At 44.9% G+C, this 26,812-nt stretch overlaps 2 protein-coding genes across 4 annotated transcripts in view; one reads left to right on the top strand and one right to left on the bottom strand.

Moving 5' to 3' along the window:
- Positions 1–21,068, bottom strand: part of ATG4B (autophagy related 4B cysteine peptidase) — a 37,736-nt gene extending 16,668 nt beyond the window's left edge. For both annotated transcript variants that reach the window (XM_027875761.1, XM_027875762.1), the window contains exons 1-4: positions 20,979–21,068; positions 6,061–6,162; positions 5,705–5,776; positions 1,349–1,447 (exon numbers count right to left, since the gene is read on the bottom strand). In XM_027875761.1, the coding sequence (XP_027731562.1) occupies positions 1,349–1,447; positions 5,705–5,776; positions 6,061–6,162; positions 20,979–20,988 (283 nt within the window). In that variant the 5' untranslated portion in view covers positions 20,989–21,068. The remainder of the gene's footprint in view (positions 1–1,348; positions 1,448–5,704; positions 5,777–6,060; positions 6,163–20,978) is intronic.
- Positions 21,069–24,487: 3,419 nt separating this feature from the next.
- The window catches only part of THAP4 (THAP domain containing 4), a 65,893-nt gene continuing 63,568 nt past the window's right edge, over positions 24,488–26,812 (top strand). The window contains exon 1 of one of the 2 annotated variants that reach the window (XM_027876040.1): positions 24,488–24,538. Coding sequence is in view for 1 of the 2 variants with exons in the window: in XM_027876039.1 (XP_027731840.1) it covers positions 24,624–24,700 (77 nt within the window). In the remaining variant the exon portion in view is untranslated. Of the gene's footprint in view, positions 24,539–24,612; positions 24,701–26,812 lie in introns of those variants that run through there. The other variant, XM_027876039.1, reaches the window with a different exon arrangement.

Genomic DNA, 26,812 nt, shown 5'->3' with positions numbered 1-26,812 from the left:
AGGGGCAGCAAACTGGACAATCCGGCCACAAACAGCGATGAGGCGACTTAGTGCGAGGCAGAGCCCCTTAAGACACAGTATACGCATGCCACTAACAGGGATGACTCCATTCCTATGAGTTTAATCAATGCCCAAGTCACTCCCATAGTGTTCAGGTGCCCAAAGGAGAGGGACAATCAGAACATTTCTACAGGGTGACAAATGGGGCCCAGCCCAGAATTTAAATTCAGCTTACGGAGAGGAAGAGGCCTACGGGGAAAAAAGCCTGCCTGGCTACAAAGCAAGCACTTTTCCTGAGAAAAGAGAGCTGGGCTAAGTAAAAACAAATGTTACATCACTTTTTCACTTCTTTTCCATCTTTCTATATCCATGTTTGTAAAAATCGTCAGCTGCTCAATGGTAGAGAGACAAGCAGGCAGATCACGCACGCTAAACAATCACATGGCTTCCACGAATCATAAGAGTGACTCACACTTGATTCACGGTTACAAAGAGCAAACACATCTATTGTCTGAAATTTGTTGAGCGCCCAGAGTGCAAAAAGACAAATACCTGAACTGCTTTTAGGACCATGCTAGAGATGCAACTGATGGTCTCTGAGAAAGGAACTAAAAGAGCTGATCAAATGTCACTGTACCATCATGTTGTAGTTTTCCGTTTGGCACAAAACAGAGTCACTTAAGCCTTTTTCTGAAGTTAAGGGCCAACTCTTCAGGCTCTGGCTCTGACTCGGAGCTCTCTCTCTCTCTTTCTCACTCATACACATACACCCTACCCTTATTTCAATGACCTCATAAAATGTGCCAGTTGATGTCTGATACATAAAAAAGCTTTCCTTTCAACAGAGAATTTATGGAGAATGGGTTTTGTATTCATTAAAGTGAAAAGCAGATATGAAAAAAAAAGTGAGAAAACTGATATATTTGATTTCTGATAAAAAAGTATTAAATGCCTCAAAGATATACATGAAAACATTTCAAAACTTATACTACCAGACAAGAACAAATCTGAAGCCAAAAGTGCATAACTTTACTGGTTTAGAATTTCTTAAAAACAAATGTATACTTATCAATTTAATTTTAAATCCCGGAAAGATCTGCGATGAATTTTATGCGCTACTAAGCCCTTCTCTTAACCATGTGCTATACTTCTTATCAAGAAAAACAAATTTGTTATATTTGTTATATTTGCAAATAGTTCTTTTTCAGCACTCTAGTATACAAAACTGTAACTCCTTCCAAAGATGAAAACTGGAAAAAAAAAAAAAAAAAAACCCAACAAAATACAAACACCAGCCCACCAGGCCCCTCCCAAACCACAGACACACACACCAAGTTCTGTAGCTCACCTCTGCCTAGGTGCCTGCAGACTAGGGCCTGAGCAAAGATCATCTGCCCACAGCGCAACATGCAGCCCCAGCCAGTGTCTGAGGTTGGGCCCGTCCCCCCTGAAATCATGAAGAGAAACAGTGTTTAAGGTTCATCCAAGAAGCAGGATGATGGAAGCCAGTCTATTACATGGGCAACTGAGTCTTCGCTCTTTTTGCGCATTCTGTCCAGGTGAATGGTGCTTCTCGAAGTACAATGCTGTGGCGATGTGGCGTGGGAGACCCCTAGGGGATCCTCCCAGGAGATCCTCCCAGGAGGGCTGCAAGGTTAAACCATTTTAATAATGTCACTAAAGAACTTTAATTCCTAATATAGTAAATACTGATATCTATAACCCACACAAACAAAAACTCTTTGGAGGGTCCTCAATAATTTGTAACAGTGTGAAGGGGTCCTGAGACCAAAAAGTTTGGGAACTGTGACGTCAATACACACATACACGTACATATAACATATGCTAACATATTGATGATGACTACTTTTGGCCTACAGGAATTGGGAGAAAGAGGCTCCAAGGACCAAAATACATAATATTTATGAAAATATATCAATCCATTTAAGAGATAAGACTAACCATGGGGCATATGGTTTACATTTTTTAAGTAACAGTTGTGAATCGGTCCAAAGGGCCATTCCCTCCACCCAACAGCGTAGATTTTTAAGATGTTTGGCCAGAATGAAGACCAAGTCTGCAGCGACGGAAGAAAGCACAGTCAGGTCGTGAGGACTGCACTACTAACCTGTGCTTCACAAGTCCCAGGTTCTAGGCAAGCGTGCTCACTGATTCCAGAGAGCTTACTAGAATTGGTCAGAGTAGTATCAGCTGTCGAAATAAGGATAACAACTTCAATACTAACTAAAAATATGCTTAAGGAAGATTAAAGTTTTGTTTACAAATGCCAATCAAAACAAAAATACAACATGGATTCTGCATCCAGTGGCAAGAGCTGCCAGGAGCTATGTGTAACCTTATGGATGGGGATCAAGAACACTGAGTAACTTCCTGGGAATTAAGGGCAATAAGATTAAACTCAAAGCCACTTCCTCTTCAAGCATAAAACTACACTGAATTTCAACACTGGTTAAGTGCCTGCTATGTATGTCAAAGATTCCAAATTGGCCAGCTGAATCAGCTTGCATGCTACTACAGATAACAAGTATCCCATAGAGTTCCACCTGAGGCCTCCTCATCTCTGCACTCAAAAGCCCTCAATCTGGGTAAAGAAACTCCTGACCCCCTCCAATTCCAATCTAAGTGGCTGCTGTACCTGGGCCACGTTGGGACACTTTGGGAGAGCTAAAGTGGTTAGGAACTTTTTCCTTCTACCAAGGCACCCCTTTCTAGGCAGGCTGGCCCTCTACTTGAACAGTCTTCCCGTTATTTCTCCCATGAAGGCCATCCTTGTGTCACCGTTATCTGTGTTATCTGTCTTTAAGCATTAATAAGTCACTCCCATTATCAAGAAACGTTCTTTTCACATTAAAACGTGTTCCAGTGAGATTAAAAAAAAAGGAGGAAACGAAAATAAAACAGCAAGAGTGTTTCAGCTGTTGGGGTGTGACAGAGATAAATAATCCAGTCTTCATCAGCGCCCTCAAGGCCTTCAAGCAACTGAACTCACCTCCTCTTCAAGTCCTGTCTCGGATTTCTGTGCCAACCTAAGTGTACTGGCTGTAAAGATGGGACTGTAAATTAAAGAGACTAATTTAAAAAACACAACAGAACTTAAATGCAGATGAAACAAGCAGCACCTCCTTCAAACAGCACAGTCCTCTTTAGAAGGCTTTAACTTATAATGGTGCTGTAATTCTAGAATCATTGTAACTTCAGAATCTGTAACACAAGAGAATCAACACTGGCAAATCTTGATCCTTTGAGAATGGATTTGATATTGAACCCCTCAGAGTCAACAATATGGATCTTGGCCAAAAACAAGAAAACAACAACAACAACAAAAACCTTTAAAGAGATATGGCTATACTGTAGCCAGATGGGCTTTTTTTAAATGCCTGTTTTGAAAGCCAATCGGACCATCACAGGAACAATTTGGAAAGGAACAACCCTTCTCTGAATGTTTAGGATCTGGTAGAGTCATAATCTACCCAGCCCAGAGCCTTTCCAGGGGCCACCTCAAGCCTATCCTTTCTGACATTGAGATTTCTAGTCAAGTAGAAAGGCTCTCCTCTCCATATGGCCTTTATTAAATGAAGACTCCTCAAGTTATCCCTTCATTTTTTTTTAAACCCTTAGGTTTACCAAAGTGTCCAGGACTAGGGAGGTGATAGTTCTCTTTTATTCAGTCTTGGTTATATGACATCTGGAGTGCTGTGATCAATTCCCCCCCCCCTTTTTTTGGGCTAGGCAATGGGGTTAAGTGACTTGCCCAGGGTGACACAGCTAGCAAGTATTATGTGTCTGGGGCCGGATTTGAACTCAGGTCCTGTGCTCTATTCGCTGAGTCACCTAGCTGCTCCTCTGTGATCAATTCTAATATGTTTTAGGAAGCGTGCTGATAAGCTGCAAAGTATTTCCAGTTAAGCAGCACAGTGCTGGACCTAGAGTCAAAAAGACCTGAGTTCAAATCTGGCCTCAGACACTAGCTATGTGACCCTGGGGAAGTGACTTAACCTAAGTCTCCCTCAATTCTGTCTTTTGTAAAACAGGGATAACAACAGCACCTATTTCCTAGGGCTGGGTGAGGATCAAATGAGATAACATTTGGAAAGCACAACCCTTAAGGCAGGATACAGATGCTAGCTATTATTCTCTGTTTTGGTGATAAGGAGAATAGCAACTATTAAGGTCACAATCCAGGAAGTTAGCCAGGAGAGCCAAGTACCTTGTGCTGACCTTCAGCCCTCAAAAATGCAAATCCCTCAGCAAAACTGACAATGCAAAGCTCCCTCAGGGCAGGCCTACACAAAGCAGGCGAGTCTCTTACACACAAAATCAGGGGCTGGACTAAAGGGCCTATAAGGCCCCTTTCCAGCTCTAATCCACACTCCTGTGTAAAAGGGTCACTGTGTAAAACGAAGCTTGCCCGCATTTTCTCTCTCTCTGTATATCTGCAGTCACTCACCCAGACTAGTAACTAGTCTGTCAGTCAGCTAATTCATTAAGTGCCAACTGTATGCAGGCACTGGATTAAGCTCTGGGACAGGCAGGAAGGCAAATGCCAAGCCTTGCTCTCTGGGAGCTCCCATTCGCGTGGGGGAGACAACATGCTCCTAACTGAGCATGGACAAGATAACACTCGGATGAAATGCTGCTGATCCACAGAGGGAAGGCCCTAGCACTAAGGCGGGCCTTTAGCTGAGCCCAGAAGGAAGCCAGGGAAGCTCGGCGGTGAAGATAAGGATGAACAGGCATGAAGATGCACAGAGTCAGTGTCTTGTGTGGGGACAACGAGGGGGCCAGTGTCACTGGATCACAGAGATGGGGGGGGGGGACGGAGAGAGGAGAAGGGTGTAAGATGTCCACCAAGGTTCATGGCTATGTTTATACTGCCGCCCCAAATGCCTCTCCCTAAAGGTCAGCGCAGCAGTGAGATACAAATTGCTCCTGCTCAGATCCAACACTTTTCCACCTCTTTCTTGGCTGTAACAAAGAGAAGTCTTTATACTTCATCAGAATCAAGAACTTAACAAAAGAATCTAATGTGACCATTAACAATCTACAAGATTTTAGAAAGAAATCTATCTGGCCCCTGTGTGGCCTTGGATATGACCAGTGTCTCTGGTCTTCATCTGTTAAAATGGAGACAGTTGGACCAGATTACCTTTCAGGCACCTTCCAATTCTGAAATATGGAGCTCAATTCTAGAAGAAGACTGAAGTTCTATGATTTAACTGTCTCAGAGATGGGAAACTCTACAGTTCCGGAGGAGCCATGAAATACATTCCTAGCCTGGCTACCAGTTGGACTTAACATCCCACCCAGGACTTGGCGCTGTACTTTGTATACTAGAGGGAGAAAATAATTATGTTTTTTGAAGACGACACACACAAGTGCTTGTTCTCAAAAACATAAGATTAATACTTTTTAAACTATCACATTCTTACATTTTACATGTATTTTAAAATGTATGCATGGGGAAAGAAATAAAATAGCAAGACTAACCCAGGAATATGCATCTTCTCTCTTTTTTTGGAACCTACAATGAAGGAACCCCCAGAAGCAACAGCCCTGAGCCCCTGAGAGTGGCTTGGCAAGGTTCACTGGCTCATGCATGTCAGAGGAGGGACCTAGAGCACCCACTCAGAGAGAGGCTGCATGAACACTACGATTGTACGTATATTAAAACTACTTTGCTTACCAATGGCTGGAAAATTTTTCCTGTATGTGAACCAAAGCCGAGAAGTCACATCTGAAAGGATCTCTTCTTTTTCTGAAAGAATTTTATAACTTCTTAATAAAAAACAAAATAACCACAAAACAAAGTCCCTCACAAAGCTTCATAAGTAATAAGTTTTATTCTGAACTCAAATCACCTTGAATGCATCCACTGAATTACAACTACGTTATATACAGAGTTTCCGTAATTAACGATCTAGCTTGTGAAAAATTTTACTTTTTAAATGATATAATGATATTCAAAAACTGATTAGCTGGAAACTATTCTACAAAATATAACATTACCACAGGCAGACAAGCCTCTAGAACAGTTATTACCTGTGAAGATGGTGTATTTTCTACCCAATATCCAGACAGGCTCTGTAGTCTCAGGGAAATCTTCAAATTCAGCAAACCTGAGAGTATCGTAGGTAAGAGTTGCTGTTGAAATAAAAGACATCAATTACACAATACACTGATTTTAAAAATCTTTGTTTTGAAGTACACAAAGTAAACAATATACTCAGCTTATATGTCAACTTCCATGACATGATAAACAGGGCAACAAATGTATATTTAAGAAAAACTGGAAGAAACATCCATCTGGTCGACCACAAACCCCACTAATATCACTTTACAAGCACTATGCCAGCTCACTTGGAACTTCCCAGACCCAAGATGGCGAAGTAAGCAGTAAATTGCCGTAACTCTCCCATATTCACCTCCAAACAACCATAAAATAGTGTTCCAAAACAAATTCTGGAACAGCAGAACCAGGAAAAAAATGGGGTGAAACAATCTTTTAGCCTAAGAAACTTGGTAGATTGGCAAGAAAAGTCTATCTCACACAGGTAAAGGGGGAATGCATTCCAGAACAGGAAGCATCCCAGCAACCCAGCACGAGATCCTACGCCCCAGTGTGGTGGAGCAGACAAAAACCAACACCAACGCACACGCACACGCACACGCACACACACACACACACACACACATACCCTGCCCCGCCCTTGTGCTTCAGCATAGCCAGAGGACTGGGCAGAGGCCAGTTCCAAGAGCCACCAAGTGCTTCAGCACAGCTCCAGGTAAATGTGAGCCACCAACCCTGGGGGGCCCCCCAAGCAAATAGATAGCCACCACTGCCACAAGCTTCCACAAAGCCCTGGGCAAATAGGCAGCCTCCAGAAGCCAGACCTCCCCATGCTTCAGCATAGCCCTGGCGAAACTCAGAAACACCCCACTGGCCTCAGCCACACACCAGACACCAGCACTAGGACTCCAGCTAAGCACCAGGTAAGCTGCCAGCAGCGCCAGCCAGGAAGGTCCCCCATGGGCCTCAAGGCAACCTCAGTGCAGCACCAGGTAAACAGCCAGGGCCTGCAGTCTCTGACACAGGAAGCCCCTTCCACCCCCAGAGCAGAACTCAAATTTAAAAGAAAGGGAAAAGGTGAGCAAAAAACAACAAAAAAAAGAAACTGACCAGAGGCAGCTAGGTGGTGCAGTGGATAGAGCTCCCGCCTTGGAGTCAGGAGGACCCGAGTTCAAATCCGACCCCAGACACTTGACACTTACTAGCTGTGTAACCCTGGGTAAGTCACTCAACCCCAATTTTCTCACCAAAAAGCAAAAATAAAAAAAAAAAGTAACTGACTGAAGAAAGTTATTATGGTGACAGGGAAGATCAAGACACAAACTCGGAAGAGGAAAACAAAGTCAAAATACCTTTTAGGCAAAACCCCAAAGAAAAATGGGAAGTGATCTCAATCCCAGAAAGAATTCATGGAAGAACTCAAAAGGAGCTTAAAAACAAATCATATAACAGAGGTAGAAGGAAAATTAGGAAAAGAAATGAGTGATGCAGGAGAAGTATGAAAAGAGTCATCGGCTTAGAAAAGGAAAACAACTGCTTAAAAAGTAGAATTGGCCAAAAAGAAAAGTAGGTGCAAAAATCCACTGAAGAAAACAATTCCTTAAAAAGTTCAATCGACCAAATGGAGAAGGAAGTACAAAAGTTAACTGGGGAAAAGATCGCCTTAAAAGTTAGAATTGGGCAAGTGGAAGCTAATGACTACAAGACATCAAGAATCAATCAAATCAAACAAATTCAAAAGAATAAAAAAAATAAGAAAATGTAAACTACCTCACTGGAAACACAAATGACCTGGAAAATAGATCCAGGAGAGATAATGTCAGAATCACTGGACTACTTGAAAGCCATAATCAAAAGGAAGTCCTGGACAGCATATTTCAAGAAATTATCAAGAAAAACTACCCTGACATCCTGCAACCAGAGGGCAAAACAGGCAATGAAAGAATCCACTGATCACCTCAGGAAAGAGATCCCCAAATAAAAACTCCAAGGAACATTACACTCAGATTATAGAACTAGCAGGTCAAGGAAAATACTGCAAGTGGCCAGAAAGAAACAATTCAAACATTGGGAAGCCACCATCAGGATTACACAGGACTTAGCAGGTGTAACATTAAAGGATCAGAGAACAACCAAGAATCACTTACCCAGCAAAATTAAGCACACTACTTTAAGGGGAAAAACGGTCATTCAATGAAATAGATGAATTTTAAGCTTTCATAAGGAGAAGACCAGAATTGAACCAAAAAAAAAAAAAAAGATCTCAATACCAAGACTCAAGAAAACCCTAAAAAGGTAAAAACGGAAAAGAAAACATCAGGGAATCAATGGAATTGAACTATTAATATGGGAAGATGATACTTGTAATTCTTAAAAATGTACCACTAATAGTACAGCTAGAAAGAATAAACATAGACAGAGGGTATGGGTATAATGTGAATTGAAGGGAATGACATAAAAAATAATTAAGGGATGAGAAAGACGAGTACACTGGCTGCAGAAGGAAGGGAGATATAGAATGGGGCAAATTATTTCACATGAGGTGAGAAAAACCTATTACAGTGGAGGGAAAGATGGGAGGGTGGTCGATCGGCATCACTTGAACCTTACTCTCACCAGAATTGGCTCCAAGTGGGAATAATATACACAATCAGTTGAATAGAGAAATCTGTCTTACTGACAGGAAAGTAGGAGAACAAGAGGGGGGAAGAGACTGACAGAAGAGAAAGCAGACTGATAGACAGAAGCAAAACACATGGAGGAGGGAAAGGATGAAAGAAGACAAACAGGAGGAAAAATAAGATGGAGAGATATACACATTTAGTAACTGTGAATGTGAATGGCACAAACTCTCCCATAAAACAGAAGTGGATAGCAGAGTGGGTCAAAAGCCAGAATCCTACAATATGTTGTTTACAAGAAACACACTTGAAGCAGAGAGACACACACCAAGTAAAGGTTGGAGCAGAATCCATTATGCTTCAGCTGAAGTAAGAAAGCAGTAATAGCAATCCTGATCTCAGAAAAAGCAAAAGTAGGGCAGCTAGATGGCATAGTAGATAGAGCTCTGGCCTTGGAGTCAGGAGGACCTGAGTTCAAATCCAGCCTCACACACGACACTTACTAGCTATGTGACCCTGGGCAAATCACTGAACCCCAAGTGCCTCACTCAAAAAAAAAAAAAAGCAAAAATAAAATAGACCTAAGTAAAAGAGTTAAGAAAGTAAACTACATCTTGCTAAAAGGTACCATAGACAATGAAGTAATATCAATACTAAACATATATGCACCAAGTGGTATAGCAGCCAAAGTCTTCAAGGCGAAGTTAAGTGAGTTCATGACCAAACAAGAGATAGCATTACAAAATGTAAAATAGATAATTTTGACTATATTAAATTTAAAAACTTTTGCACAAATAAAACCAATGCAACCAAGATTAGAAAGAAAGTAGAAAGCTGGGAAAGAGTATTTACAGCAAACATCTCTGATAAAGGCCTCATTCCTCAATTGGCCTTTGAAAAGGCCACGGCAGGAGTGGGGAACCGCAGGCCACACATGACCCTCTAGGTCCTCAACTTCGGCCCTTTGACTGAATCCAAACTTCACAGAACAAATCCCTTTAATAAAAGGATTTGTTTGGTAAAACTTGGACTCAGTCAAAAGGCCGCACCTGAGGATCAAGAAGGCCCCACCCCTGGGCCAAGGTCTCCCACCGAATCCTGGACCATTTCCAGTTGTCCTGATCTGTATCTGGCCACTGGACCCAGATGACTCTGGAGGTGAAAGTGAGGCTGGTGACTCCGCATAGCCCTCCTTTGCTTAAATTCAATTCACTTGCAAGTCATGGCATCACCTCCCTTGATGGCATGGTCCTCTTTGAGAATGAAGAACAAACAGTAAGCAGCAGCAATTAGAGTAATGCAAATTAAAACAACTCTGAGGCACCATCTCACACCTATCACATTGGCTGATGTGACAAAAAAGGAAAATGATAAATGTTGAAGAGGATGTGGGAAAATGGGAACATCAATGCACTGCTGGTTGAGTTGTGAACCGACCCAACCATTCTGGAGAACAATTTGGAATTATGCCCAAAGGGCAACCAAACTATGCATACCTTTTGATCCAGCAATACCACTACTAGGTCTGTATCCCCAGAGAGATCATAAAAAAGGGAAAAAGACCCACATGTACAAAGGTATTTATAGCAGCCCTTTTCGAAGTGGCAAAACATTGGAAATCGAGGGGATAGTTATCAATTGAGTAATGGCTGAACAAGTGGTATATAAATTTAATGGAATACTACTGTGCAATAAGAAATGATGAGCAGATTTCAGAAAAACCTGGAAAGACTTGTACAAACTGATGCAAAGTGAAATGAGCAGAACCAGGAAAACACTATACACAGTATCAGCAACACTGTGTGATGATCAACTAGGAATGACTTAGCTCTTCTCAACACCACAATAATCCAAGATAAATACAAAGGATTCACAAAGGAAAATGCTTTCCACATCCAGATAAAGAACTGATGGATTCTGAATGCGGATCAAAACATATTTTCTTCACTAACTTTATTCTTTTTCATAGTTTTTTTCCCCTTTTGATGTTTCTTCTTTCACAACTGTGACTAATATGGAAATATTTTACATGATAGCACATGTATAACCTATATCAAATTGCCTACCATTTTAGGAAGAGGGAAGGGTAGAAACAAAGGGAGAAAAATTTGGAACTCAAAATCTTATTAAAAAAATGAATGCTAAAAACTGTCTGAACATGCAATGTGTGTGGGGGGGGTAATATTTTTTAAAAGAAGAGAATGTCTTATCTCAAAAAGGTACATTTTATGCTGCTATACTCAGCTGACTTTTCAATTTAAAAGGCATTATCTCTCTGCACCCTGCTCCCACCCAATATTAGCCTCTGGGCTTCAATAACATAAACACAGAAAAAACTGTGATGTGGTCAATTCCTTTAATTTACCTGAAGACATCTACTCAAGAACTTCATGTTTAAAAAGCTTAATCACATCTTACTATTGATACAATAAAAGGTTTAAGAAACAGACATGCCTTGAAGAAAATTTTCATCTAAATCCTCATCCTAGAAGTACCAGCTTGAAATCCAAAGGCTCATAGAATTAGAGACAGAAGGGACCACAAAGGCCATTTTCTCCAAGCCAGAGGACACTGAAGCCCAGAGAGGGGTAGGTCACAGAGACCTAGGAGGACAGCAGGACCTCAATCTCCCAGTCCAGGGCTTTTCCCCTCAGGCTGAAGCTGCCAAAATAGGGTTCCTCTGGTTCCTAATTCCGGCGTTACCACAGTAACTTGCATTATAGGAAATGATGTAATAATCCTGGGTGGTAACTTTACCCATTTTTGTACAAAGAGAAATCTCACTACTGAGCTGAGTAAAAGTAATAATAGCTAGGGCACCAGCATCGGACTTAAGAATCCACTGATGTGGTCAGTCAATCAGCAATTATTAAGCGCCTCCTAGGCGCCAGACTCTGTGCTAAGTGTTGGGAATGCCTGGATTAGGAAACTCCCAATGCAGCCCAGGAGGTGCCAAGAGCACCAACAGGCAGGTGGAGGGACCTGTCTGGGTCAAAACCAGCATGTGCCAGAGCAGGACAGGAAACTCGAAAGCTGGTTTTCCTTCCACTATGATACATTCCAAGGAGCAGCGATGCATAGAACTGGAGACCCACAACGCAGAGCTCCTAAAAGAGAAGAGTGCTGAGGCAGGGGCACCCAATGTCCTTAGAGAGTAGGGAAGTCCGTCTACCACTTGGAACGGTTCTTCTCCCTCTTTTTCTGCTGTACAACAATGGAGCCAGGGCACTCAAAGATGGCCTGATGCCTTCTCCTCTCCAAGCTGTCCTAACTTGTTATGCAGAGTCCAGCAGGGCTGTGCCCCTACCCCCTTTTCATCCTTCAAGGCACACATTCCACCTTTTCGCATTATGTGTCATCTAAGCAAAGAGTCCATCTGCCAGGCTCTCAGCCTTGAGAGTCCACTGAGGCGCCACAGAAAAGAAGGAAGCCTCAATCTCCTCTTCCACATCCCACAAGGGAGACTCATCTAGACTCATGAGTACCAGGAGGAGAAGTACTGGTGCCAACAACCTACATTAACATCAAAGGAGCACCGGGAGGACGTGCTTCTCATCTGGGAAGAACAGAGTTCCACTGGCACCAGAAGAGGCCATGCTGTTCTCCAAAACCATGACTAGTCCTGACTCACTTCTGTCAAACAGTGGCATGAGGGCTTGTCTTAGGAGGATGAAGTTTATAGAAGGTGAGAAAGCCTGTGAATGAGACATTCCCTCCCCTGGCTAAGACACCACTCTCTGTGATGTTCAAGCAGTGCCCAAAGGGAACGAGGCTTCAGGAAAAAGCACAAAGACTGCAGGGGAAGGTTAGGATTGCCACTTTCAGGGAAGTATACATGACTAAGACCCTCAGTGCAACCGGCTCACATGTCAACAGCTCTACTTCCCTTGGATTAAAGGGAGACCATCTATCAGAAGACAGAAAAACAAAAGCGGCTGTGGCAGCTTCTTGACACGCTTTACACAGCATCCATTTGGCCAAAAACAGAAACAAAAACTAAACCCAGCAACATTCAGCAAAAAAAGTCCCTTTAGAAGAAGGAAGCAGGGTAGGCTACCTTTACAAGATCAGAAAGTGAATCTAATTCTTTCCAAGAGGTACCTAAGCTCTCCATCTGCCTTTCTACAAAACCTTAAGACATACAAAAGCTGGACTGGCTTCCTTTCTCAGAAAACCTTCAATGACACCTAATGACACTATGTCCTTGTCTCTCTGCTTCACATTAATCTCAGAACACAATTAAGCGACATGCAGGTTTTCACTCTGGCCAGTACAGCACAAGCCCTGTGTGTGCTTAATACGTGTGTAATGAACTGAATGCCTGAAGTCCTTTTCAGTGAACAGACCAGTAAGGTCTCAGCCCTGAAATTTCTCTAAGCAAGTATTTTTGGGTCAACACCTCAATTGTTTTCTATGGTTATTTACACATCACATGTCCTAGCTGAACATGCGAGTTGTTCCTCAATACGGCTCAGCACAGGGAGCCTGTTCATAAACAGGCCTTTAGAGGCAGCTGGTAACACAGTGTTTAGATAAAGCACTGGGCCTGGAGTCAGGAAGACCTGAGTTCAAATCCAGCCTCAGACACTAGCTGTGTGACCCTGGACAAGTCACTTCATCTCTTTCTGCTTTAGTTTCCTCAACCATAAAATGGGGGAATAATAGTGCTTCCCTGCCAAGGTGGTTGTGAGAATCCCATTAGATAATATTTGTAAAAGCACTTAACGGTGCCTGGAACATGGCAGGTGTTTAATAAACACTTCTTCCTTTCTTGAACCCTTGCACCACAGTTCCAGTCCAGGCCCTGCTATTAACTAGCTGCATGACTTGGGGAGAGCCACTTTACTGCTCTCCGAAATGACAGGGTTGAACCAGGTGATTTCTAAGGTCCCTTCCAGCTTTGAAATTCTATATTTCCTGAAGATGATTCTGGAAGGAAAAGATCAAAGAATCATCACAATTAAATGCTTTCTTTTAGCTCCACCAAGTTGCCATGTGGCCCAGGAACAAATCATTTCAATTATAAGCCTTGTCTGCCTACAGCAATAGTACCTGCCATTTCATGCCACCATGAAAACAATTTGTAAGTTTGGGAAGTGATTAAGTTGCACGTCATTTTCTCTTTATTCAATATACTGACCCAGAATTCAAAGTTTGTTGCTGAAAGCTTGTTGTTGAGCTAAACCTTAGTTACAGAATATTATAGTATAATAATTTCTGGCCTTTGGATATTTCACCCCATTATCAATAAGACTCTCCTATCAGTTGGCCTCATTTCCTACAGAAATACTTTATGCAAAATGATCAGGGACTCACCAGAGAAGTTATTAGGCAGCCTAGTCAACGCTACAACCATTGGTCTGGACAACCACAGGTTTTGTGTGAACAAAAACATTTCCCTTGGGCTTATTAATTACCATGAAATGATGACAAAGTGTAAATCATTAAGAAAATGGCATCACTTTCCATTTAAGAAAAACATCAAAGAGAAAAGCATAATGCATATGACCATCAGATCAAAAAGTTTAATTTTTAAACCAAGTCTCAACTGTGTTATTCTTTCAAGATTATTTTGATGTGAAATCACTTAAATTAATGGAATAGAGAAATGCAGAGCAGACATGTTTCTTATATTTATTATCAAGGTTTATAGGTCAGGAAACCATCGTTATAGCCAATACAGTACAGGTTAGTCGGCCTTATTAAATAAGTTCAAATACATCGCACCCTGTCTTCTGCTGTAACTAGGAAATTTATGAGTTACTGAAACCTATTTAGCTACTTAAGTAGATGAGTATAAGAGACTCCAAAGAGATGAAGACAACCTAGATGTGAGAAAAGGTACGAAAGCAAGCCAATTAAAAATGTGAAGGCCCAACTCTCATGAGCTTATCATAGTGTTAAAATGACAAACCTAATATGTTGGTGAATCATTAAAATCAGAGTTACTAAGGAAACTGAAGATATAGGACAAATTCGTAGCCTAAAGCATTCACTCTGTAAGCCAAGGCCAGAATGTGACAACTAACGAAAACAAACTGTAAACAACAAATGAAATCGAATTATTCCCAACTTGCTTGATTTTACTTAACAGAAAGGTTTAACTACGTTAGGCACTAGCTGTCTCCTTCTCCTCTCCCCTAGTACCAGGCAGAATCTCTCCCGAGCTCTTGGCAAAGGCCACAGTCCAAGGCATCTCAATGATCTATAATGATGGTAAGGTAAACAGAAGACCGATGGCAGCTGGCAAAGTGCCAGGAGAATGAGCTCGCCATTTCCCAAACCCAAATGGCTCTAGACTTTCCCCCCTCTTGATTTCAGAGTCAAATCAACTTTCCATCCCACCGTCCATATGCAGCACTAGCAGTCTAGACATTGCAAAGACCAACTTCTCTTTGTATTCTTGTGACCAATCTGTATTCTGTCCTCACAGCAACACTAAACAGTCCTTTCTCTCTAAATTGGAATAGAAAATAAAAACTCAAACAGAAAATTCTTAAAATGTCCATAATTTAAAGCTCACAAAAGTATGTTTTGTGAAAACCACTGCCATGATCTCCCAGATAGGTTACGTAGTAGTATAAAATCATGTTAATAATATCTGGGAAATTACAAATACTTGGAGTGAGACAAGGTATAAAAAGGAAAATCTGAATAAAGCTTAGGAAAGTCCAGACTTGTAGCTGTAGTGGAAACTCACTGCTTTCCAAGATAAGCGACAATACTGAGCTTAGATTTTAAAGACAGGCATGATGAACAATAAGAAAATTCAAGGGGCAGCTAGGTGGTGCAGTAGATAGAACACTGGCCCTGGAGTCAGGGGGACCTGAGTTCAAATCCGGCCTCAGACACATAATACTCACTAGTTGTGCAACTCTGGGCAAGTCACTTAACCCCAACTGCCTCACCACCCCCCTCCAAAAAATGTAAGAAACAATTCAACATATGTCTCAAGAAACAATTCAACATAGGTCTATCAGTGAAAATGAGACTAGATAATCTCTTCAATCATGATTCAGTCTTCTACTATAATTTCATGACCTTTATATGAAGTGGTGTTCATAATCTCTGCATTTAGACATATGGCCAAATTAGGAAGGAAGGAAGAAAAAGAACAGAAGCCTGAGTTCTTATGCAATTATTTTCTAGCTTGAAGGATGACAAATACAGAAAAACACTACAGTAGAATACAGTAAGAAACTGAAGGAGAACATGAGAAATACTATCAAGTTTCAATTTTCCAACTACACTCTAGCTATAGTCAGCATGTCACGATCCTGTAGCTGAGCTAATATCGCCAACTAAAAAGCTAAAAATAAAAGCAGAAAACAGAGACAACAAATTTGTAGAGTACAGCTTCTCTCTGTTGCAGTAGTCCCCCTTTAGAAACACATGAAGAATCAGTCTGTTTGAACTTAAATTTTTAAAAATTTTCACAGATGGCAATGAGATTAGTTAGGACTAACTTAGGTGAACCAACGCCGGTTCCGGGAGATTACCATTTCTGATTTCTCACAAATCATCTGTTTATTAATCCAGTCTAAACCTTTTCTGGGTTTCAATGTCAGGTTCGAAGAACCAACTTTTGCCCCTTTCTTAAAATGAGAATGCTACCGAGAAAACACTGACTGAGAAGACCTGGTTTCTCATTGAGCTCTGCAACGAACTACCTGTGTGACCTTGGAAAAATCATCTCACTTCTCTGGGCCTCAGATTCCTCATCTGTAAAAACTAAGGCTTGTATTAGATGATTTGTCAGGATCTTTCTATCTCTAAAACTGCTTGACTTTGTGGGAAAGCAACAAAGAATTTAACTCTGATTTTTCTCTTCAGTCCCAATCTTAAAACTACACAAAAAGAATGTACACCGATGGTACTTATAAACTACAACACATTTTCACTTCAAAAGCATTTTCACCATAGGTGTCTACAAAAACCTTCTGAGAAAGCTTACACAGTACAAATGAAATTGCAACTTGAAATTTACAAAATTTTCTAAGTTTACTGGTCTTAACATGTTCAAAATATTGGGTGTGAAACTGATTTCCTTTAATGAACCCCAAAATCATTTGTTGGGTTTTTATTTGTTTTTGTTTTTTCTTTGATGAGGCAATTGGGTTAAGTGACTTGCCCAGAGTCACACAGCTAGGGAGTGTTATGTGTCTGAGGCCAGATTTGAACTCAGGTCCTCCTGACCCCAGGGCCAGTGCTCTAATCACTGTGCCACTAAGCTGCCCCAACCCCAAAATAATTTACATTAATGGTGGGGAGTTAGTTCTGAGTGTATTCCAGACATAAAGACAGACTGCTTAATAAGCAACTGAGAAACTATACAGAGCTTTTTCAATGACATCTCTCTAATCCATGTTACTATACAGTTTGATTGCCCTTTTTATTTCATTTATCTATATGCTGTATCAACATACTAGATTAATGTTATGTACAAAATGCAAAAAATGAAATTCTAGGAGTCCAGACAACAATAAAGAAGTCTATCACTAAGTCACTAAATATTTTATTAAATATCTATGACATTTCCAGGACCATCCTAGGTCACATGTTTTTTGAATGGAACTAACAGGAAGAGATCAAAAGAATCTGAGATCTGACCTGAAATTTACAAGTAGCACATGCAAAAATAACTATGTAACATTGAACTCTGTAATCATGTACCAATGCTAATGGAATCCAGGACTTGAGCTAGGGAAACCCGGAGAAGGCTATATTAGTACTTCCTAAACAATTACATAATTTTAGCAAGAAACGCTAAAATACTATCCTGCTTCAACAAACCCATGGCCTCAAAAGGAGCCCTACATAAGTAGCATTCCCCTTGGATTGTAATAGGTGGCTGTTTAAAATGTCCTTCGATGTCCAGGGTTCAGCACATTTGGTTTAAGTTCTAGCACACAACCTTGTAAGAAGTAAACGATCCCTTTCTAAGTCCAAATGTTCTATAATAAAACTTTGTTCCTAAGATGTAAAACAATAGGTAGAAATAGACTTTCTAGCTGTCTAACATCTTAGACTAAGCTCAGCACTCTATCAAGGAAGTAGTGCAACGCCAGCCACCATTCTTTCTCCCCCAAGAAAATACGTTTTTCCACCTAATTTCTTCCTTTGTCACATTTCTTCTACGAAAGTCCTTTTTTTGGGGAGAGAAGCTGGAGGGTCTGTACCCATGATTTCACCAGGGTGGGAGAAACCCTCCAGTCCCTGATCCAACCACTGTTGATTGGACAACTCCTCTGTAACCTAAGATACTTGCCCCTTGTCACAGAGCCCGCATGCGCCAGGGACAGGACTTCAGCTCAGACCGAACTCCAAGGCCAGCCCTCTCGGCACATGGTCACACCACCTTCTCGTGACTGTCCTTAGCGCAGCCAAACTTAGGGACCGCTTTTAAAAATAAAAAAAACCTATTATAGAAGTCTATAAACAACAATGAAAATGATTGTCACGGTAAACAATATTTTCTTCCCTGAAAACACTACAACAGATACTGATGTTCTTAAACCTAATTATAATAATTTCAAACTCCAAGAGAGAAATCACTAAATGGTATTTTCTCTTTGCCCCAGTGACCTACTGGTCACAATCACAATTTAAGAGTTGGAAGGGGTCTCAGTCCGACTCACCCACAAAAGGAATCACATACCCAAGGAAGTAAAAAACAAAAGAGAAAATATTTCTTGCAGCACTCTTGACAAAGTGGAATGCTCAACAATTGGGGAATAGCTGAAATAGCTACTGAAATAACATGAAACAGAATATTACTGACTCATAAGGAGTAATACAGGTAAGAAATTCAGGGAAATTTAGGAAGACTTACACGAACCCAACTCAGAGAAGCAGGACCAAGAAAATAATCTGCAGAATGACGATAATGTTTAGGAAAACACTGAAAAACATCAAAACTCTGATCGATGCAATGGACAATTGTGACTCCAGAGGACAGTGAAGTATATTTCACTACAACTGGCAGAGAGGTAATGGATTATAAACACAGAATAGGACATGCGCTGATTTGTTCTGCTAAACTATATTTTGTTACAAGAAACTGTTTAGTTTTGGGGGAAGGAAGGGTTATTGGGAAGTGACGGTGACTTAAAAAAAAAAATCAATAAAAACTCCTAAATTTACAACTGAATTTGTTCAGTGTGCTTATTTAGAATTTTTAAAATATTTTTGTTTTAAATCTTGGCTTAACTGAGTATCCTCCTTAAATTTACTAAAAAACACCTAAGCAGAACTATTAAAGAATATCAAGATAAAGGCAGCTGGGAGTTGAGTTTTGTTTTTGTTTTTTTAAAGCAAAACTGAATAGGGCTGGTAAAATTGCACCCAAGATAAACCTATTTTGCAGATAAGGTCATTTATTGTATGGAGGCCAAAACACAAGAACAAGGGTAAAGATAAACTAACTATGCTATGTAGGGGAAAGCCACAAGTGGAACTGGGAAAACATAAATAACATCGCAACTGTCTCAGGAGATATGGAAACAAGGGAAGAAGAATGGGGAATTTTTTTGTTGTTGTTGTTCAGTCATTTTGGTCTCTGACTCTCTGTGACCCCATTTGGGGTTTTCTTGGCAAAGATACTGGAGTGGTTTGCCATTTCCTTCTCCAGCTCATTTGACATGAGGAAAATTGAGAAAACAGGGTTAAGTGACTTGCCCAGGGTCACACAGCTAATGAGTGTCTGGGGCCACATCTGAACTCCAGGCCTGGCCCTCTATCCCCTGGGCCACAAGAGGAATGACTAGTTAGGTACAAAAAGTTAAAATTTCAAAATATTTCCTCAGCAAAAATGACAGAATCTTTTGACTGTGGATAGTGGGGGAAGGTCTTCTTTCTTACTTTACTTTCTTTGTACAGGGGAAAGCAATGTTAAGAAGCTATTACAGTAAGGAGTTTAGCAGTGATGGTGAAGATAACCCAGTGAAAACAACGATTCGAGGGCTTAGTCCTCCTGGGCACAAGACGACTTTAGGAATGCCTGGAAAAAGGGGAGGCTTTGCGTTGTTTAGCGATCTCTTCATCTGCTGAAAGAGGATCACACATTTAGAACAGGAAGGAGCCCTAGAGATCTCCTTCAATTCCCCAGGAAAACCAGACCCCCAGTGTTTAAGCGACTTGCCCAAATTCACACAAGTGAAATGGGGAGCAAGCAGAGAGAGCGAGGATTTAAACCCAGATCCTGTTTGCACTGTGCCACCCCATCCTTCCCGCTTCATTCTCAGGATGATTGGGCACATTTGGGTCTCACTACAAATCTTTTGAAAACTCATGGCCTCTAACCCCAGTAAGAACCAATGGTACCTTTTCATGGCTTAGGAACGGAAGGAGAGTGAAAAGAACACCAGGCTTTGAGGGCCGGAAAACTTGAGTTCCACCTGTGGCCGGGCGGCCCTGGACAGCTCGCTGCCCCCCTTTCATCAGGTGTGAATCTGCTCTCTCGGATGCTTTATTCTCTCCGCCTAACGGTGTTGATAAGCGGAAGGTTCTCCTCCCGCTCTCACAAACAGCCCAAATTGGCTCGGGCCAGCGCCGACCCCGACGTTTCCTGCAGCCTCGGGGCATCGCCTCTTTTCGGACCATTCGGCTCCAGTCTGGAACCCAGGGAGCATCACAAGGTTGAAGCTCAGCCCCAGGGCCGGGCGCCACCAACCTGTGTGACTGCCCCGAGAGCAGGTGCACGGACCGGGGCGGACCCCCGACCCACCCCCCAGGCCTCGTCGTGGCCTCCCTGACCACAGCGGACACGGACACAAGGTAACCTTGGGCCGGCGCGAGGGCGGTCCCCGAGCGGGAGACCCCGCGACCCCGCCAGGCCCCGGCGCGGACTCGAACGGACAGAGCGGGAAACTGAGGCTCGGGGCCCCTCCGTTCGGGCCTCGGGCCCAGGCGCCGGGCGGCCTGACCTCGGGGACGCGGACGCGGGGCCAGGGGGACGCGGCGGAGGCGCACGGAGCTGGGGGCGGGGCGGGGCCCTTTCTCGGCCTTCAAGGCCGACCCGCCCCCGCCCCCACAACCCCCCCACCCCCGGTCCGGGCGTGTGGTCCGAGGCACGACCCGAAGGGGGCGGGAGGGAGGCCCGGGCCGAGGCGGAGACTCCTCGGGGCCTTTCCCCCGCCCCCACCCGGCACGCCCGTCCGTGCAGGCCCCAGCCCCGGCCGACCCCGGCCTCGCCCCCGCCCCCGCCCCCCCGGCCTCTCCTTCCCGCCCCCCGGACCGGAGCCGCAAGCGGGGGAACGACGCCTCCTCACCTGCATCCATCTTCCCTCTTCACCCACCGACTAACCGGCGGCGTCGCTACCACAGGCACCGCGACGCGACGCGGCGTGACGTCACGCGGGGACGGGGCCAATCAGGATGCTGCCTCGTGCCCGGAGGCACGTGAGCAGGAAGGGCGAGGGGAAGGGGCGGGGTCGGCGAAGGGAAGGGGCGGGGTCGGGAAGGGAGCCTGACGAGGAAGTGGAGAGCATGGAGCGAGTGGAGGCACTACTGGGGGCCGCCATCTTGGCGTACGGAACTACGGCCGGGGGGGGGGGGGTAGAGTGCGCGGGTGGAGAGGCGTGGTCTTTACGTAGACAGATCGCAGCAGGTGGAAGGAAAGCGAGGGCTTCTGGACCACGCTGGGGAATGCGGGCACCTCAGTTCTTTTTCTCGCTCGGGTTTCTGGCATCTCCCCGAGAGAATATAAACTTTGTGAGAGCGAGGACCGTTCTTGCTTTTATCTCTGTATCTCCTGCACCTAGCTCTTAGCTGGTGCTTAATAAATACATACTGTCAAATAGGCCAGCGTTTTAAAGTGCCTACTATGCGTCTGACCTGGTGCTACAAGAAAAGGCAAAAACAGCACCGGCCCTCAAGGAGTTAACAGTCTAGTGCATGTTGGATTAGAAAGTTGGCACCTTGAGGGATGGACGGCTCTCTCTTTTTTTCATTTCCATTATTTAGAACAATCCCTCCCTCGTTGTTGTAGGCGCTTAATCGATGCTGGATAAGGTCGAAGCTACTTAGACTGGACCACTTAATGTTCCTCTCACAGAACTACCCGTGTCCTGCCTTCATGCCTTTGCCCTGGCCGGCGCCCCCACACCGGGAATGCATTACCTCCTAACCACCACCCCAGACTCCCTTCTCCAGAGGGCTTTCCTCATTCCTCCAGCTGCTAGTGTCTTCCTGTCTACGGTTCCGTGGTATTTACTTTGCATGTGCCTTGTACCTACATATGCACATGAGGAGAGGGGCACCGCTTAGCCTTGGCTTGAGGGCTGGCCTCTGAGCTGGGAAGACTCGGACTTTGAGCTGCCTGTAGCACAAACTGGCTGTGTCGGTCCTGGTTCACGGTAACTCGACCACTAAGAGCTCTAGGCAGCTGTCTGAGATTGCAAGCTGCAGTGAAGGTACCCACGGGCATGGGGCTGAGGGGAGGAGGTCGTGCCATCCAGCAGCTCCCATTGTGCACACATTGTGTGCCCCCCCCCCCCCCCCGTGAGAATGTGACCTCCTTGTGGGCAGGGATGGTTTTGGCTTGTTCTCTGTATCCCTAACACCTGGCACTTGGTAAATGCTTAATAAATGCTTATTGGCTAATTGACTATGCCTTGGTTCCCTAACCAGGGAAATGGAGTTAGCCCACAAGTTCTTAAAAGCTAGAGGGACCAACAAATCCCAATGTCTTCATTTGAAGATGAGGAAACAGAGCTTAAGTGCTCTCATGACATCTCCTACCCCAGCCCCCAAATGGTAAAGTCTCAATCCCTCTTGAAATGATTTTGTATTCTCTTGTACATACTATTTATTTCTCTCTATTATACCGTGCATGCCCAGGATGATGAAGTCTCCTGGAGATGAGGGACATCACCTGTTTGTCTTTGTATCCTGAGTACATCTCACGGTCTGGGGTTGGTAATAGATCCTTAATAGATATTTGTTCAATGTAGTTGAGGCTCACCTAGATTGCCCCTTGTAGCATGGTCCATTGAAAGAATGCTGCATTTGGGATTAGACAACTTGTGTATACTGGAGCAAGTCACTTCATATCCTGGAACCAATCCTCTTGTGCAAAATGCCAAGGCCGGTCTTTAACCAGAGCCCGAAAGAGCACTTATCAGGTATGTGATAGCCTGCTTTTTATAGATTTGTTGCCTTCCCCCCACCTCCTTAGATTATAAGCTCCTTAAGGGCAGGGGCAGTCTTTTGCCTCTTTTCGTGTCCTCAGCACTTAGCCCAGAGCCTGGCACCTACTAGGTGCTTAATAAATGTTTAATGAATGAGTGGGTGGATAGGTTGGACAAGATGACCACTGAGATTCCTTCTGACGCTTATGTGGTGCTGTGATGGTACGATAGGCCACCTGGGTACCTTACAGCTTTAGATAGTGATTTTTGACTGTAAATCAGTGCTCTCTACCCTCCAGTACAATGACTGCTAGAAGCATACTGGTGAGGGTGAGATCTGTTGTAAAACATGTCAACAATTTCATTCGTGGCGATTCATTAAGTGCTGACTCAGCACCAGGCACCGGGCTTGGGAACCACAAAGACTGAGACAAAAAGGAAAATCATTCTTGCACAGCACCACAACATACAGAACCTCATCCCCAGAGAGATCTGTGATCTCGTAGCTTCGTACCATCCCCTGGATGATGCAGGTCCCTAGCCACCTGCGCCTGTTCATCCCGTGTGACTCTCCTCCATGCCTTCCCTTACGTTCACCTCAGGGCTCTACCCAATGTGTTGGGGGGGGAGGGGAGGGGAGGAGCTTTCTCTTATTCTCCTACCAATTCAGCCAACTGCAGTGTCCATGAAAAGCTGAACCCTGAGCACCAACAATGGCTCCCCAAAATGAATGATGAAGCATACGTCCCTCTTGTCTAAGAGGCAGGGACCGCTAGGCATCCTCAGATGGGTTCTCTGTGTCATGGAGCTGTTTATTTTTCTTGGAGACAAAGGAGAGTTCAGCATGGGGTTGGGTGCACGTGCAGAAATGAAATGAGTATAGTGAGGATCCAAAGGTATCCACACAGTGCATTTAAAAGAAAATTACATTGTATTTGTTATGCATTCATGCTATTCCCCATCAGGGAGTCTCAAATTCTGAGGGTACTGGCTCAGGCTAGGCCTCAGATTTCTCGGGTGCAAGGGTTGGATTAGATGTCCTTTCGCTTTTATCTTTGCATCCCCAGAACCTGGCACGTAGTAGGTCCTTCCTCGATGCTGCTTGTTGATTGATTGATCAATGCCCCTGTTCCCTCCTGCTGTAGAGAAGCTGGCCAGGACTGGTTCGTTTGTGCCTCAGCATCTTCAGAGTCCAGCACGACGCCTGGCATCTAGTAGGTGCTTCATCGATGCCTGTTGTAGCGCAGAGCCTTCCAGCCGCAGGGGTTAATTGTTCGGGGCGGGGCGGGGCGGGGCGGGTTTCCGTAGAGGCGGCAGCCATCTTGTCGTACGGCACAGCGGAGGACAGGGGAGCCCGTAGGGGCCGGGCCCGCCCCGGCGGGCGGTGACAACAACGGAGGCGGCTTCGCCGGCCCCCGAAGCCTCTGAGAAGGGAAGCTGGGCTGCGGGGCCCCGCGCGGGTTCCGGGGCCCCGAGGCGGAGGAGCGCGAGCGGCGGCGGCCATGTTGGCGCGGGAGCGGGCGCCGCCATGTCTCCGTACGGCGGAGGCGGGAGGAAGCGGCGGGGGCGGGGCTGGCTCTCACGTCCCGCGCGCGCCTCAGCTTCGGGCCGGCGCGGGCGCGCGCGCGCTCGCTCGCTCGCTCGCTGGCTGCCTGGCCGCTCGCTCGCTCGCTCGCCGCCGGGGTCGGCTCCGGTGGTAGGTCCGTCAGTCCGTCCGTCGGCCAGCCCGCCGGGGCGGGGCGGGGCGGGGCAGGGGAGGCCGGGGCCGGGCCGGGGCGCCCGGAGATGGTGATCTGCTGCGCGGCGGTGAACTGCTCCAACCGGCAGGGCAAGGGCGAGAAGCGGGCCGTGAGCTTCCACAGGTAACCCCGGGCCGCCCGGGCCGGCCGACAGCCCGGGAAACTGAGGCCCCGGCGGGCGGGGGCGGGGGGCCGCCCTGCGTCACGCCCCGGACCCGGCTCCTCCGGCCGCAGCCCCGACCCGCCGGCCACACCTCCAAATTTGGCCCGGAGAGGCCGCGGACCAGGAGGAGGAGGAGGAGGAGGAGGAAGAGCGGGGGGAGGGGGACCTGCTGCAGGAGGGGCTCCGAGCCCCGTCCTCACCCCTCTTCGGGTCCTGGTCCCCGTCCCCAGCCGTGTCCTCACCCCCCATCCCCATCCCCAGCCGTGTCCTCACGCCCATTCACATCCCCATCCCAAGCGTGGCCCCGTCCTTCCCTGGTCCCCAGCCTCGTCCTCACCCCCATCCCCATCCTGGCCCGGGTCCCCATCCCCAGCCGTGTCCTCACCCCCATTCTCACCCCTCTCCCCATCCTGGCCCGGGTCCCCCCTCCCTAGTACTTGTGTCTTTCATCTTGCCAGTTTCAGCAGGGGCTCCCCCTTGGACCCCCTCCGAGACAAAGAATTCCGAGGCTGTTGGGCTTTCTTTTGAGCTTCTTTGGGTGCTGAGGTCCCTCCTGGGTGGCTGTTAAAACCTCCTGAAAGCCAGTGATAACTTCTGCTAATACAACCAAGTCATGGTGTCCCCCCAGCCCGCAGCAGCTCAGTGAAAGAAGCCCCACTACTGCCTTGCAGTCCTTTAGAAAAAAACAACAGCAACAACAAACTTTTGCGGCAAAATGCATTTTTTTGAGTCGTCTTCTGCTTCTCCCCCTCCCCATTTCCCCCCTCTCAATCAGGTTGTTCCTTTGTGTTCTCTGTGCTCCTTTCCCTGTGCGCGTTTGATTCCTCCAAGATCACATCTTGGTTTCTGTGATGAGGGAAACGGAGAGTGTATAAGCAGCACTTCCTGAATTCACACACCCTCCTCACTGAGGTGATTTTAATAGAGTGGCTTTAAAGAAACCTTTAGTGTGATGCTAAAGGTAGGCAGCCCGGGCATCTAGTTATGAAGGTGAGTAAATCAACTTCTGAAGTGCCTGAAATCCATAAGGAGAAGCATTAAACCCTGCAATGAAGCTGCCATTTTGACAGCATCTCGTGCCAAGTGATCCAGCTAGTCTGTAGTTCTCCTTAGGGGACGGACCACTGAAAGTCAGAGGGTCTCAGCACCCTTTTAATGTGAATTTCAGGAGCATTATAATTGATTTTCATTTAGAATGTTCATTTTAACCTATCTTAGGAGCAATTTGTTTCCAGTCTTCCCAGTTACATTTCCTGAGCTCTCCTGATCTTCTCCTGCTGGGAAGCGCCCTAAGGGCACGACCACGAAGAACTCTTGGGGCCTAGGGTTATAAGATTTTAGAGCCTAAAAGAGAGCCACACCAACCACCTCATTTTATAGATAAAGAAACGGAGGGCAGGAGAAATTGTGATTTACCCAAGGTCACACGAGTTATAAAAAGCAGAGCCGGAGTTTTGAACTGTGGAGTCTGTGACTCCAAATCCAAAGCTTTTCCCACGATACTGGGCTGACATATAACAACCATATGTGTATATACATGCACATATATGTATGTATGTGTATGTAATATATATGTTATATTTAGCTATTATCTTATGTTGTACAACAATGTTTATCTTAAATTTTAAGCTGCCGGGCTATCCGATGCCAGGGGCTTGTTAGCACTCTGCAGTATCTAGTGAAAATTCATCATGATTTAGTATGTTTCTTTTTCAAGGTCTTGTAGCCTGGTAGTGGCACACATTCCACTAGAACTTGTTACTTCTGCTGCGTTTCCTTTGGAACATCCTTAGAAAATGTACAGTCTGGTTCATTTTTGATATTGCAATTCTTTAACCCTGTTTGAATGGTTTTCAATGAGAAAACGAATTACTGAGCTTCACAAACACATTTTTCAGGCCAATGATATCAGTTCACTTTTTTTCTGAAAAAGAGGTCAGGACCCTGCAAATGGATTTTGAAAAATTCATAACTGTATTAGACCCCGAAAACTGTGGGGCTAGAAAAGACCTCAGAAGTCATCCCTGAAGCCCACGTGGGAGCCTGAGACCCAACGAACATTTTACTTTCTT

The sequence above is a fragment of the Vombatus ursinus genome, unplaced genomic scaffold (assembly GCF_900497805.2).
Source record: "Vombatus ursinus unplaced genomic scaffold, bare-nosed wombat genome assembly UNPS02014810.1, whole genome shotgun sequence".
Classification (NCBI taxonomy): Eukaryota; Metazoa; Chordata; class Mammalia; order Diprotodontia; family Vombatidae; genus Vombatus; species Vombatus ursinus.
The sequence above is the reverse complement of the archived record's forward strand: the minus strand, read 5'-3'. Positions and strand labels throughout refer to the sequence as shown.